General features: G+C 36.5%; 2 protein-coding genes across 4 annotated transcripts in view; one reads left to right on the top strand and one right to left on the bottom strand.

The window, feature by feature from the left end:
* Positions 1-4,890, bottom strand: part of LOC121867177 — a 64,148-nt gene extending 59,258 nt beyond the window's left edge. The window contains exons 1-2 of one of the 3 annotated variants that reach the window (XM_042366965.1): positions 4,440-4,890; positions 2,588-2,730 (exon numbers count right to left, since the gene is read on the bottom strand). In XM_042366965.1, coding sequence (XP_042222899.1) covers positions 2,588-2,708 — 121 coding nt within the window. In that variant the 5' untranslated portion in view covers positions 2,709-2,730; positions 4,440-4,890. Of the gene's footprint in view, positions 1-2,587; positions 3,730-4,439 lie in introns of those variants that run through there. The other 2 variants (XM_042366966.1, XM_042366964.1) reach the window with 2 other exon arrangements.
* Positions 4,891-4,941: 51 nt separating this feature from the next.
* Positions 4,942-13,089, top strand: LOC121867176. The gene is made up of 2 exons (XM_042366963.1): positions 4,942-5,071; positions 7,469-13,089. Exon 2 carries the CDS (start codon positions 8,155-8,157, stop codon positions 10,213-10,215), a length of 2,061 nt encoding a protein of 686 aa, XP_042222897.1. The 5' UTR covers positions 4,942-5,071; positions 7,469-8,154; the 3' UTR covers positions 10,216-13,089.
* Positions 13,090-13,699: the final 610 nt, after the last annotated feature.

Below are 13,699 nucleotides of genomic sequence, written 5' to 3'. Positions count from 1 at the left end.
AACTCTTTATTACAGATAGTGAAGAGATATCACCAAAACTCATTAAAAGATTAGTTGGAAAAGGTGAAAAATAGGGTTTTAGAGTTAGTGTTGTAAGGACGAATCTAATGGTGATTTCCAAATTGGAAATAAATCCTTTAATAAAAATTATGGTATGCAATAGGGAACTTAAACAGGTGGAAAATTTTATGTGTACTGTATTTGGGAAGTAACACTAGCTGTGATGATAGATGTACAGAAGAAATCAAAACAAGAATAGGGCACGCAAAAACAGCATTTAATAATCTAAAAGACCCAATGAAGAGAGACATTATCTTCAATTAGAGAAAAAGGCTGCGGAAAGGATTTATATAGCAAAGACTATTGTATGGGTTAGATGCACGGACACTTTCAGCAGACACCAGAGAGAGGTTGGAGGCCTTTGAAATGTGGTGTTATCGGCAAATGCTAAGAATAAGCTACACTGACATGAAAGCAAATGAAGAAGTACTAAGATTAGCAAAAGCTTCAAAAGAAATACTTTAAATGTACAATAAAAGATAAATGGGAAATGTTGGTCATATAATTAAGGATGATGAGATAAAAAACAGAAATATTACTGGGCAAAGTTGAGGGTAGGAGGGCCAGGGGAAGGCAGAGAATGACCTGGATGAATGAAATTAAAAACTGGGTGCACAAAGAGAGGATTGGTAAAAACAGCCTGAGAATACAAATCTTCCCTTTAATATGAAGAGAAGATCCTCTCACTGTCAATACTAATGGCAACTACTCCCTAAACTTCTTCCAGCCACTTCTGATACTTGTAACAGAGCTAGCTTTAGCAGCAGCACTATCACTGATCATGTCACAAAGCCCAGGTAGCAGAACTGATCAAAACGGTCCAGGAATGTCAACAACTTCCTGAAATCTGCCATTTACACCATGCACCTCTTGTGAACCCACCTTCCACACTCACTGCACATTAATTGAGTAGCTCCTAACACCTTTCTTACAGATAGCAGATGGTCATTCTACTTCAGGTCCATTACCCATGCTACTATTCATTACGTCTGTTTTTGTCATACTGTATTCTCTCATACCCTTTGATTCCACTCCATCCTTCAATTTCTTACATTTCTATCAACACTAAGTCGACAGCATACAACTCCCTGGGTAGAATAGACCTACAGTCTTGAGATGGTGTCTCTAATACCATGATAAAAAGAAGGGGATTCAAGGTAAACCTAGATGGGACCACTGCTTCCACCTCACATTCCTTGCCATTTACTCTCAGAGGTTCTTGAACCCCCTTACAATGTTATAACCACTCAATCAAGACAATCCTTGACTCCTAACTTTCTCATCACCTATTGTTTTTCCTCAGAGAGTACCCTGTCAAATGCCTTCTTTTTGTCTACAAATAGAAGGTATGTTTTCTCTCCTTTCCTAGATATTTCTCTTGCAGTTATATGACCATAATTATTGTCTCCGTAGTCCCCCCCCCCCCCGACTATGAACACAAACTACATTTCACTAAAGGTCACGGTCTCTTTCCATAACTTTCATAATCTGATTTAACAGTTAGAGACCTCTGTAGTTCCACATACCCTTTCCCATGTAGGTACAGTTGTGGAAATGTGTTCCTTCACCTCCTGTGGTAACCCGCGTCTCCAAATGGCTCCGTCACAGTAGTGGTATCACTATTTATGATTGAATGGGTATTGACAGTGTAAAGACGTACATGATTGGTGGATAAGTTTGCTATAGGTCATATAGGTTGGCCGTCTGGAGACACGGGTTACCACAGGGGGCGTAGGAACACATTCCCGCAACTGTACACATTCACAATCATTCTCTTCAGCCAGTCAACTGGAACTACACATCCCATCATAATTGCACTGATCAATTCAGTCACCACTGTCACTCCAGCAACGTCTGATGCTTTCACCATCTCTGCAACTATTCCAGTGCTACCAGCAGCCTTTTCACTCTTCATTTTGTCAACTACTTTCTTCATCCATTCTCTTTCAATTCTTGGGCATGGTTCCTTTATGGGAGCTGCTGCTTCTAGACTGCCCTGTCCCATTCACACTCCTCATTTAGCAAATGATCGTAGCAATGTATTTTCAATGAGAATCCTTGATTTTCTCATTATCAAGAACTACCCATATGTCTCCATAGTCATTTCTCATGCACTGTTCACCAACCATGTCCTTGTTTCTATCCACTAATGCCTTGCTATTCTGTATACCTCATATCTAGCATCTGCACCACTGTACTGCATTCAGTTTTTATGCAAATACATCCTGTTAATGCTTCTTATCCGTGTAAACCTCACTTGTAGCCCTGTGCTTGGCCTCCAGGTGCACTTCCTTGTCATCACCTATGTTCCAGAGAGTGCATTACGTATTTGGAACTTCTGTAGCTTTCATTTCTCAATTGTTTTGTCTCTAATTTATATGGTACATTACAGTACAACATTTTAAAATTAACTATTATGAGATTTTGCATTAAGAGGGATAACTGTAGAGAAATGGCCACTTCCTAAAATTATACTTAAAATTATCAAAGTATAAAGATGTTAAGTAAGTTAATAAAAAAATCTTACTTTGAGACTGCCCAAGAAAAGAATTTTGGCTCTCTTGTTTCAATGAAGGTGGAGGAGCCATTTCAGATATGCTGTCCCAATCAGAATCAGAATCTTCTTCTCTTGATGCTCGTCCATGCATACTGTTTATGAATGCTGATCAACTGTAAATACAGGTATGCACAGGTACTTTAAAAATTCAGACAACTTAAAAAATATTATTTTTACATCAGGTAAATTGGTAGGCTGACCTACTGCTCATATAACTGAAGTTTAAGATATCTTTGATCCATGACTTTCAGGAATTTAAGGAGTCACTTTATTTTTTTTCACTTACGTATATCCTCATCAATAGGAAGCTAACATAATGCTGAAACCTTGGCTAACAAAATTTAACCCCTTCCTGTGCAGGCTTTCAGAACCTATGGTACATGCTTTCACAGTGACTCAAAACCTGATTTATAAGACCACGCATCCCAGTCAAAATACAGGAGGATTGATTATGATGAATAGTACATTTGCAATGAAAAGTCAAATACTGTCGGATTTCTGAAATCAAGATACAGTGTACAAGTAGTGTACAATACTGTACTATATCATATTCATGCGAAAAGCAGAGAATTCCAACCAAATTTTTATGCCAATTTCTGGGATTGCAAAGAGTTCTAAAAACTTTCACAACATTAATGTCTGAAAAAATTACCAAACTTTTGCTCAATATAAAAGTTTCCTAAAAACTGTACAGTATAAATTACTGTAGTAATTTCCCTGTTAGCAGGAATCTCTGGATGAAATCAAGGGCCACTCAAAGAAAGGTCCGACGAGGAGGAGGTCGATGGCCCTGAACCTATCCTTGGTCCTTCCACTTCTAACTAAGGTATTGTACTTTCAAACATGGCACACCCCAAAGTTTTAAGTTTTTGAAACATTTAGGTTAGGTTACGTGAGATTAAGGTAGGCCTATCGGGGGTCCGGGGGCAGAGCCCCCGGATAAGGGTTACAGGACTCGTTTTCTCCCCTAGCCCCAAACCCCCGATTGCCCAGGCTCTCCCCCATTATTGTTGGAGGGAAGGGGGCAAAAAAAATATAAATTTCCGACAAAAATTAGTCAGATTCGCTAGAAACACACCAAAATACACTGAAAAACATATTGGTCAACCCGGGGCCCGGGCAAAAGCCCCCTAGGACAAGAGCCCCTAGGACAAAAGCCCCTAGGACAAAACCCCCTAGGACAAAAGTCCCTCAGTAAAAGTGCAAAATAGGACAGAAGCCCCCTGTTTTTATGTTAAAGAGAGGGTCATTAATAATATTAAAAATATATAGATTTAAATATGAAATTATTACAATAAAAATAATTAGAATATTATAACTCTTTAAATTTTGATATAGAACATTATTAAATAAATAGAAAAGAAAAAAGACGACATATTTTACCTTCATGTTCATTCTGTATTTACTGGGGTGACCCTAGGGTCCAGTGAGGTCACTGAATGTCAGGGGAGTAATTACCCCAGTAGATAAAACGTGCGTCATTACAGATTTAATAAACATTCCTTGTATACTTCTTTAAAACTATAACAGAATTCCCGAAGGTTAGGTTAGGTTACAGAAGTGTTCATAAACTGTAAAAAAAAAATAACTAATGATTTAAAAAATTCTTATTATTTCTCCAAGGGGCTTTTGTCCTAAGGGGCTTTTGTCCTAGGGGCTTTTGTCCTACACTCGGTCAACCCCTAGGGACTCATATCCTAAAGTAAAAATTTAATTCTACATTTCGAATTATCTTCAAACTTCTGTGCTGTACCTGTACGTTTTTGTTGTACCAATTTGTTGATGTAACTTAAAGAAGGAATGTAAAGTTCAATAAACTCACCCGGCACCTGTCAGCCTGCTCTTACCGTGTTTGTTTACACACAAACATCAAACGATTTGATATGTTTTTTTTATTTAATTTCATATCTATTCTCTACAAACGATCAGTTTCTATAAAAAATATAATATTTTGCTTTTTGGATTTTAAATATTGCTAACGTTACCCTTCAACATTCTTGGATAATCATTATTTTGGAGGTGATCTTCGTTTGTTCACAATGTCCACTAAGAATTTGCTTTAATTAAAAAAAATAATTAAAAGTTAGGTAAGGTTACGCAGGTTTTTTTGGTTGGTTAGTTCTGTGTGTCATTTTTTCATAAATGTGGATTTTCCAAAGAAAATGAAGGTCATATTTAAATAAAGCTGGTAAATATATTTCCCTGTGAAAAACTTGACCAAGGTAGCGTAGGGGATAATGAAGGGCACTGTAGGGCTGAGAAGCCTCGACCCTCGAGGAGTTGGCACCACTGTATATTGATTGATAAAGATTAGAAAGGGGCGAGTGCTGCGTGGCAGACTGGAGAGTGGCACTTGGCACTAGCTGACGGCGATGTCAAGGGATGGTGCTTAACTACTACTATCGAATAGTTGAGGATGCTGAATTGTGCACACCACTGAACAAAGGTTTCCAGGTTAAGATCATATTGTGTCAGTTTCTCAAGTAATTACTCATTTGTAAGTTCAGATTCCCATTGTATCTCAATTGTATGCGGCTAACAAGCCTATCAGTCAAGGTAGGTAGATACCTTGCTGTCAATGGCGTCGACGGTCAGAGTTAACTACTACATTAAAGTTACATAAATTTTATTTCTGGTAGTTAGTGAAATTATTTTCGTTTATTTTTTTATCAGGAAACAATAGAATTACCGTAAAGTAAAAGAACGTCAAAATGTAATTGGCGAGTAATTATTATTACGTTGTAACGATTTAAAACGTTTTAGTGACGATGTTTTTGGTATCACGTCCATTTTGTTACGGAGATACATACTGTTACATTTTACTTTTGTCCCCTAATACTATAAGCTAAGCATTTGCAGGCGCTCTAATATTTCAGGTTAGGCACTGAGGAACCAGTCTGGTGTCCTTTGGCCATTTGATACTTCCTAGCATATCTCGGGGACCAGTCACCAGGGTACCCCCACAGTACTCCAGGCAGGGAGGCACATCACTCTTCTGTTCCTTGTGTACTGTTACTTTAATTGGTTGATATTTAAAAGTTGCCAAAACTTTACTTAAATATTGAGTCATATCATAGATAGAAAGAGAAAACTAAAAATAATTTATTCTAATAACGTCTATCGGAAATTTATATTTTTCAAGTACTTTAACCGATAAAATTACCCACAATATTATTTGTTCCAAGTGGGCAGGGCTTCGAAGTTGAGGGAAATTAGAGGTAAAATACTTAAAAGATAACACCAACCAAAACTTTAAAAACCCGACCTAACCTTTCATAACTTGTAAAAATGTAAAAGTTCAAGTTCTGAGCACCGTGTAGTGGATTCCTCCCCTACAAGCACCGAACCTTCTCGAATTCCCCAGTCACCTCGAATTCCCCAGCCTACGCCTCCAGCGCCGCCCACGGAGCGGGGGTCAACAATCTACCCACGCCTACCCCCGCCTTATAGGCGTGGGTAGATAGTTGACCCCCGCTCCGTGGGCGGCGCTGGAGGCGTAGACTAGGGAATTCGAGAAGGTTCGGTGCTTGAAGGGGAGGAGTCCACTACAACCGAAAATTACACCACATACTAAAAACCGAAAACACCACCATCACTTATTAAACACCGAAAACATAAATGAATCCAGGAAAAAAAGTAACAAAAAAGGCACGGAAAAACCTAACCTAACCTACGTGCAATGCCATCATATATACCTATGTGCAATGCCATCATGTGACTTTTTTCCTGTGACTTTATTTCCGTCCACCACATGAATAAGGTCAACTTGCTACTAGAACCTAACAGAACAGGATCTAACCAACCAAAGAAACCTACCTAACCTTAACTAACTGGGGGGCAGGTAAATTTGTATTTTCAACCAATATGGTTCTCGAGTTGTGCAATGTGTTTTCCGGGCTAACACAATTGGTTTCTTCTGACCAAGAAATTTACCCCTCAATGGGATGACTTCCTTTTTTAATCACAGCTACTAATTGAAGTCTAAGTGAAGTGAGATGTGGGAGTAATCATGCCCTTGTGGCAATGCAATGTTGCTTGTCTTAACCTCCTCGGCACTCTCGTGCATCCAGTGTTGCTATCTTCTGAACCCTACTTTTACTTGTTGCAATTGAATAATAAGCGACACAATGCTCAATTCAAGAGCCATGTTGGTTGAAACTGCAATAATACTGGTGGACCCCCACCGAGTGTAGGAGAAAAGCCCCTAGACAAATAATAATAAGAATTTTTTAGTTGTTATTATTATCCTTTAACATTTACAGTTTATGAACTCTTCTCTAATATGTAAAACATTACATTTGTTACCGTATATAAGATTGCAATACCTAACCTAACTGAACTGAACTGAACCTAGCCTAGCCTAGCCTAGCCTAGCCAAACTGAACCTAACTTAACCTATTTTGCACTATAACTGAGGGGGTTTTGTCCAGAGTTTTGAAGTTAGGGGTCTAAGGAACCAGAATTAATTCTTGATTCAGCTTACCAAATGAGCTCAGTGTTTATTTTCAAGCCTTGTAGATTGTAGTACAATATATCATACTCAACAGCTAGTTATACAATGTGCTGTCTTGGAAGGGCAGAGAGGTGTTTAGTTGTAATGTACCAGATCATTTGCCAATGACCTGTAAGCCATAAATGCTGTAATAGTTTTATGGTTAGCTGAAAACCATAAACAAAAAACACAAGCTCATATATTTTTTTTTTAGGTTATTAGAATACTGTATACAGTATTGAGTGTAATATATACTGTACAGTATAACGAATACATGATGTTCAAAACACTTTCCAGAATTGTGCAAAACTACCGATATGTTATTTCGTATGATTTTCACACACTTAATTTTTTTCCAGATGCAACTTGTCACTTTGAAAACTTGCAAGTTTACCGTTCTTCATTTTTGTGGTCGTAGATGTTCAGGATTCTTCAACCATCTTATTGTTAAGTGAACCAAATGCAACCTGTAGGGAGATCCTGAGAGCCAAGGATCAATCCCAAGTCCTTCCTTTATATGAAAATTATTTATCCACATTTGGGAAGATCCTGAGAGCCAAGGATCAATCCCAAGTCCTTCCACTATATGAAGATTATTTATCCACATTTGGGAAGATCCTGAGAGCCAAGGATCAATCCCAAGTCCTTCCACTACAGAATATGAACATTACTTTTACACATTAGGGAAGATCCTGAGGGCCAAGGATCACTTTCAGGCCATCATATGTACTGTATACTGTTTGGAGGTCCATTATCATCCTTAAAGGAAGATCCTGAGTGCTAAGGATCATTCCAGTCCCATTCCATTATCACTTTATAATCTTTCAATTTTGCAGGTTGATCCATACTAAGGGATGATTTTGTTGGAAGTGAACTGGTAAGTTAATTTCATTACCTGAAGGGGACACTGGCAGTGTACTACTGTTAATGTATAGTAAAAAATCAGTACAGGTAGTAGTTGAACATATATAAAACACACCAGTAAGCTTAAACTTGTATTTTTGGGTGACATATTACATTAAGAAGTACAGTAATATATTTGAGAATGGAACTCAATTCCAGTAAAGTAGAAGCCAGCTTCAGAAAAGAAGAACCCTCCATTAAAGAGCAGATGTGCTTGACTGTACCAGATGACTTGAAAAAAGAAGTGTCTTATTTATATGATTCGATCTATGCAGATGAGGTAAAGAGGCTGTGTGATCAGAGACCTGGAGATGAGTTGTGGCATCATGAAAATGACAGCAGAGTAAGGGATCTGAAGAAAAAAGCAGAAACGCTTGCTGCATGCATGTCTATTGCACTTTTGATTATGAATAAGTGGTCACCAAAGATGCGGAGACATGCTGAAAAGCTGATCTTGAACAAAGCCATTCACAAAAATTATGTGGATGATAAAAATCTTAAATTTGTGTATGCCCTTGACATTAGTGAAGAAATTGATGAAACTGGATGGGTGATTGAAAAGAATGATGATATCATCATTGACCTACTTTGGAACAAATTTAACATGAAGGAACATTTTCATATGGTACACATTCATCGTTTGTGGGTACAGCGCAGTTATGATAGACTCAAAGAACATATGCCTTCTCTTTGTCCTGAAATCATTGAGCGTCATGACCTTTCCAAATTTGCCTTTAGCCAAGCTGTTGGTTATACAATGAAACATGTACATAACACATATCATCATATGTGGAAGACAGCCTGTGACCTCCATTTACAGAATGAACCTCATCATCCTCAGACTTGGTCTAAATCATGGACACCTGAAGTAAAGTGCAAGAAATTAGAGCTTTGGATGAAAAATGCTTGCGATTTCCGTGATGGATATCCATATGGGATAAATCTGGCAACTTTAGATTTTGCTTCCGAGGACCTAGCAGAAGTTTTCCTGCTAGAGAGCTTTATCGATATGGTGGCTATTGAATGGGAGAGAAAAAAAGGTGGTCGATTAGATATTCACACTAGAGACCTTGTGTATATAGAGGATAAGTTCCTAAGAAGATATAGCAAGGGGCAACATAAATTCATTAGTGCTTTCATGTATCAATTAATTGACTCTTTTCCATCTTGGAAAGATGAGGACTTAACACAGAGGGAAAAGAACCTGTTGTCATTTGTTCGGGAAGAAGATAAAAATTTTATTATGAGACAAATGCAATCTCAGAAAAAGGTAGAGCTGGATAGAATTCTCCAGCATGCAAGAGAATCAGGAAGGAGTTCTGCAGGACCAAGTGGTGCCAGTTATGAGAAAAGTGATGAAAGATTTCAGAAAAAAGCAAATGATAATGCATACTTCACCATGGTAGCCTATATAGTCATGGAGTATTGGGATTACAATTTCAGAAAACATGTAGAAGGGCTCATTCTCAAGAAAGCTATTGAAGAACATTTTATTAAAGAAAGTCATTTGCAATGGATAACTGTGATTGAAAAGAGAGAAGAACCAATGGAAGTAGAAAATGGATCAGAATTGCTGAATAATCCAGTGGCAGAGGATGACCTAGTTAAAATAATTTGGGAAGATTTCAGTGTACGAGAGCATTTTTCTCAGATGAAGAGTCATCGCCATTGGATTATGCAAAGCTTCCTCCGACTTTCAAAGTTTGTTCCAGAATTATCTGAAGAAGTAATAGAACGTCATGACCTTTCAAAATTTGCATTCTCTCAAGCAATTGGCTATACCCTCAAGTGGGTTCATGGTATTTACCATCCCATTTGGCGTAATGCTTGTGATCTTCATATGCATAGTGAGCCACATCATCCAGAAATGTGGTCTAATACTCATTCTCCAGAAAACAAAAAATCATGTCTTGAATCTTGGCTTTGTGTACAGGCCGGAGGTTCCAAGTATGGTGTAGAGGTGTCTACACTTAATTTAGCCTCAGAGAGTATGGCAAAAGTCTTTTTGTATGAAAGCTTTTTGGATATGGTAGGAATAGAGTGGGAAAGGAAAAAGGGTGGGGAACTGGATTTAACAGATACAGAACTCATTTACATGGAGGCCAAGTATCTGGCGCGATATTCTAAGTCTGATAAAGCTATTGTGGTCAAGCTGATGACAGTGATTCGTGAAGCTGATGTAAAGTTCAAGACCAAATTATAGCTGTAGTTCAGTACAGTACTTTCAGGAACTTTTTGCTGGGAGTTTACACAGTAGTGGAGAGTAATTTACTATAATTCCCTTATTTAAGCACTAGTCAATTCACTTTTTTTTTGTGTGTGTGTAAAACTATAAAAGTTGTAGGGTTAAGCCGATTTGGTGTGCATTTGTAAAGGTGCAGGTAGAAGTTAACTCTAGTACAGTACTTGTGTACAGATTTCATTAACACATACAGTACAGTACAGTATGTATTAATTTTTTTATGTACAATCGCTTCAGAAAGTATCTGCAAAGTGGGGTCCAATGGATGTCAAAATGAACACTGCAACTCCTGTTGTCGTGAGAGAATTGTCAAGATCCTTCATCTGTTGTGTTATATTGTATACCAGTAACAAAAATTTTTGCCGATACTTTTTATAGTTAGCGTACAATATATTAATATTAATGTACGTTCTGTACAGTATAGTATTGTATTATGAAATATGTTCAGTCAAAGAAAAAAGTCGTGTTACACCCCCTCGCATTACAGTATGTTCCAAAACCCATGATAAAGAATTTGGGTAAAGTAACAGTGAAGCTTCGAGGCACGAGTCTGAATGTGGAACTTTACCCAAATTCTACGTCACAGGTTTAAAATCATAAGGCGTAGTAACTGTAATGTGACCTTTCTTTGACTGTATAGCACTGCACTATATTGTATATATAATCAAGATTTTCAGATGACATGCAGCTTTGAATATGGGGAATGGTTTATTTGTTAAAGTACATGGAAAAAAATTAATTTCACTGAAATTTTGATAAAGGAATGCATTGTAAAGTTTTATTGCATGCATTAATTTAGCATGATATTATCCCACAGAAACCTTGCATGTTTGCAACTGTTATACTGTACAGTACTAGTCAATGACTTACATGTTGGTTGAGGAAATTCATAGAAATAAGCATTGGAAATAAACTACTGTTAGGCTACTAGAAAGAAAGACTTTGGCATCTAATTACCTTTACTACATGTATTAGAATATCTTACTTTATATAAGAAATTTGTAAAGGATGGCAAATGATTTATCTGGATATGGTACAGCATACAGTATATAAGTACCGGTAAGTGGTTTAATAGGGGTCTCATTGAATTATTCACAAGTGACTTAAAGTAAATTACAGTATCCTTAAATTAATTTAATGCAGTTCTTAAATGATAAACATAACAACAATTATTTTGTATTCCCACAGATTGCTAAAAGAATTTAACTTTAGAAAGGGTTTGATAAATACTTTTTCAGTAATCCCAAAATCTCAATGTCTCTCTTGTGGATGATTTGTGGTAAATTGATGTAATGTCATTAAATATCAGTGTAACCACATGATGTGTTCCAATTTCTTTAACAAATACAGTACTGACTATAATTTATCCGCTTCTAGAAAGCTTCACCCTAATCATCTGAAGTGATGAGTTTTAGTTTGAAAAGTGTTGCTAGCTCAAAAAATTAGGTTATCAAGGTTTGAAAGTTTGTAGTTAACTATTATATTCATTGTCAGTGTAGTGTGTTTGTAGTGATAAACTTGTTGGAACACAGAGAAGGCTGTTCCATGCTTACTGGGTAAATATCATTTGAGTTGTGTGGACAGTTGGATAGGCATAGTAACACTAAGATGTGAAGTGAATTTGACAATGTGGCAGTACAGTGGTTCCTTGAGGGAAAAAATGGAGTAGGTATTAATAATGATATATTTATGAATTACTTATACAGGTATGTGTTTTAACAACATAGACTAACACTATTTACAAATAATGATAAAATTGCCATAATCACCTGACCAGTATACTGTATATCTCTTTTTAACAAGATGCCAAGTGTGTAATCTCCTAGTTCTTCAGTTTGTGCCTTAGACTTCATTCACAACATGCATAATTTTACATGTAAGTTTCCTGCAACATGAATAACTTGCAAGAAGAAATAAAAAGGTCTTTCATACTTTCAAATTTAAGACTAGTACTCAATATAGGCTCTAGGCTATCAGGAAATTTGAAGAAGATACTGATGGCTACTAAGACATATACAGTACAGTAGTTCTGAGATGTGACATTGTATTCTGTGCAATTTTATGTACTGTACTGTATTACATATTGTACAGTATTCATTATTTGAATGTAATGTGCAAAAATGTCTGATTGAAATTATCTTTATTATGGAAGAGTTCACATTCTTCCCTCTTCGAGTTTGAACTTAATCTCATAATACATTATTTATAGATGAAGTCATGGATTCAAAAGTGAAATACATACGGTACTGTATATTTTATAAAATTGTCACCAAAATATTGAGTATACTTAATAATGATACAACACATTATTAAATTCTTGATATACTCGCTCATCAGTTGTCGGAAATAACCCTTCACTTCATAGTAATGAACCTGTGAAGTGCTATGAAATACAGTACAGTACATAAGGGAGTATAAGAAGACTGGTAGATAACTTACTGGTACTATATATACAATACTGTACTGTACCTGTGTTGTATATCAGGCATAGGTTATATAAGAGTACAGTATATATACCTCTGTACTGTATACTGTACTGAATTGTGTACAAAAATTCATTTTGGAAAAAAATTGTTCCGAGCCAAATATTAGTTGAGTGATTTAAAATCTCGAGCAACATATGATTCTTTTTGGTATAAAGATAATTACTCTACTCAAAAGTTTAAGTTACTTGTGATTTAGATGAAACTGACTTACCTAGTTTTGTGTAAATTATTTTCATGGCAGTTGTATGATTTGTAGTGGCACTCTACCTATAACAGTCTAGTTATGTTGTTTGTTGTGAAAATGTGAAATGTTGCTTAATATGGGAAATCTGAATAAATGGACAGTGAATTTCTAGTTTTTTACTACAAATCCTACATATATTCAACTCTGGACTTCATGGTGATACCAAGTACAGTACGAATATATATATATATATATATATATATATATATATATATATATATATATATATATATATATATATATATATATATATATATATATATATATATATATATATATATATATATATATTCTGGATTTACGTGGTCAATTGAACCCGTGGAGTACCACGTAAAACCAAAAACGCGTTAATGAAATAGCAGAATATATGGGATTAATTGAAATAGAGACTGAGCCGACCCCAAACTCCACTTTTTGCCGACACAATACGTACGTTGTAGTAAAAATAGTATCTTAACTTTATGATGGTATGCACATTCACTTAATATAGAAGATAAATATCAATAAGAGAATAATATACTGCACCAGGTAAAAGAAAAATCAAGGAATAACACTTACGTTAGTAGAAGAGATGGGTCGGCATACGTGGATGGGGGCTGGTTCCGAGGCAGAGGGCAGATTAGTTGCCCTCCGGTGAATCACTCACTTTCACTACTCGCAGAGGTTTGCAGGGCCTCCCAGACAAACCCCTCAAAGTCCATATCCTCACTATCAC

The sequence above is a fragment of the Homarus americanus genome, unplaced genomic scaffold (assembly GCF_018991925.1).
Source record: "Homarus americanus isolate GMGI-L3 unplaced genomic scaffold, GMGI_Hamer_2.0 scaffold6317, whole genome shotgun sequence".
In the NCBI taxonomy this organism is placed as follows: domain Eukaryota; kingdom Metazoa; phylum Arthropoda; class Malacostraca; order Decapoda; family Nephropidae; genus Homarus; species Homarus americanus.
The sequence above is the reverse complement of the archived record's forward strand: the minus strand, read 5'-3'. Positions and strand labels throughout refer to the sequence as shown.

Excerpts from the sequence above, each read along its gene's own strand:
- LOC121867176 (XM_042366963.1), top strand. The coding sequence starts at position 8,155 with ATGGAACTCAATTCCAGTAAAGTAGAAGCCAGCTTCAGAAAAGAAGAA.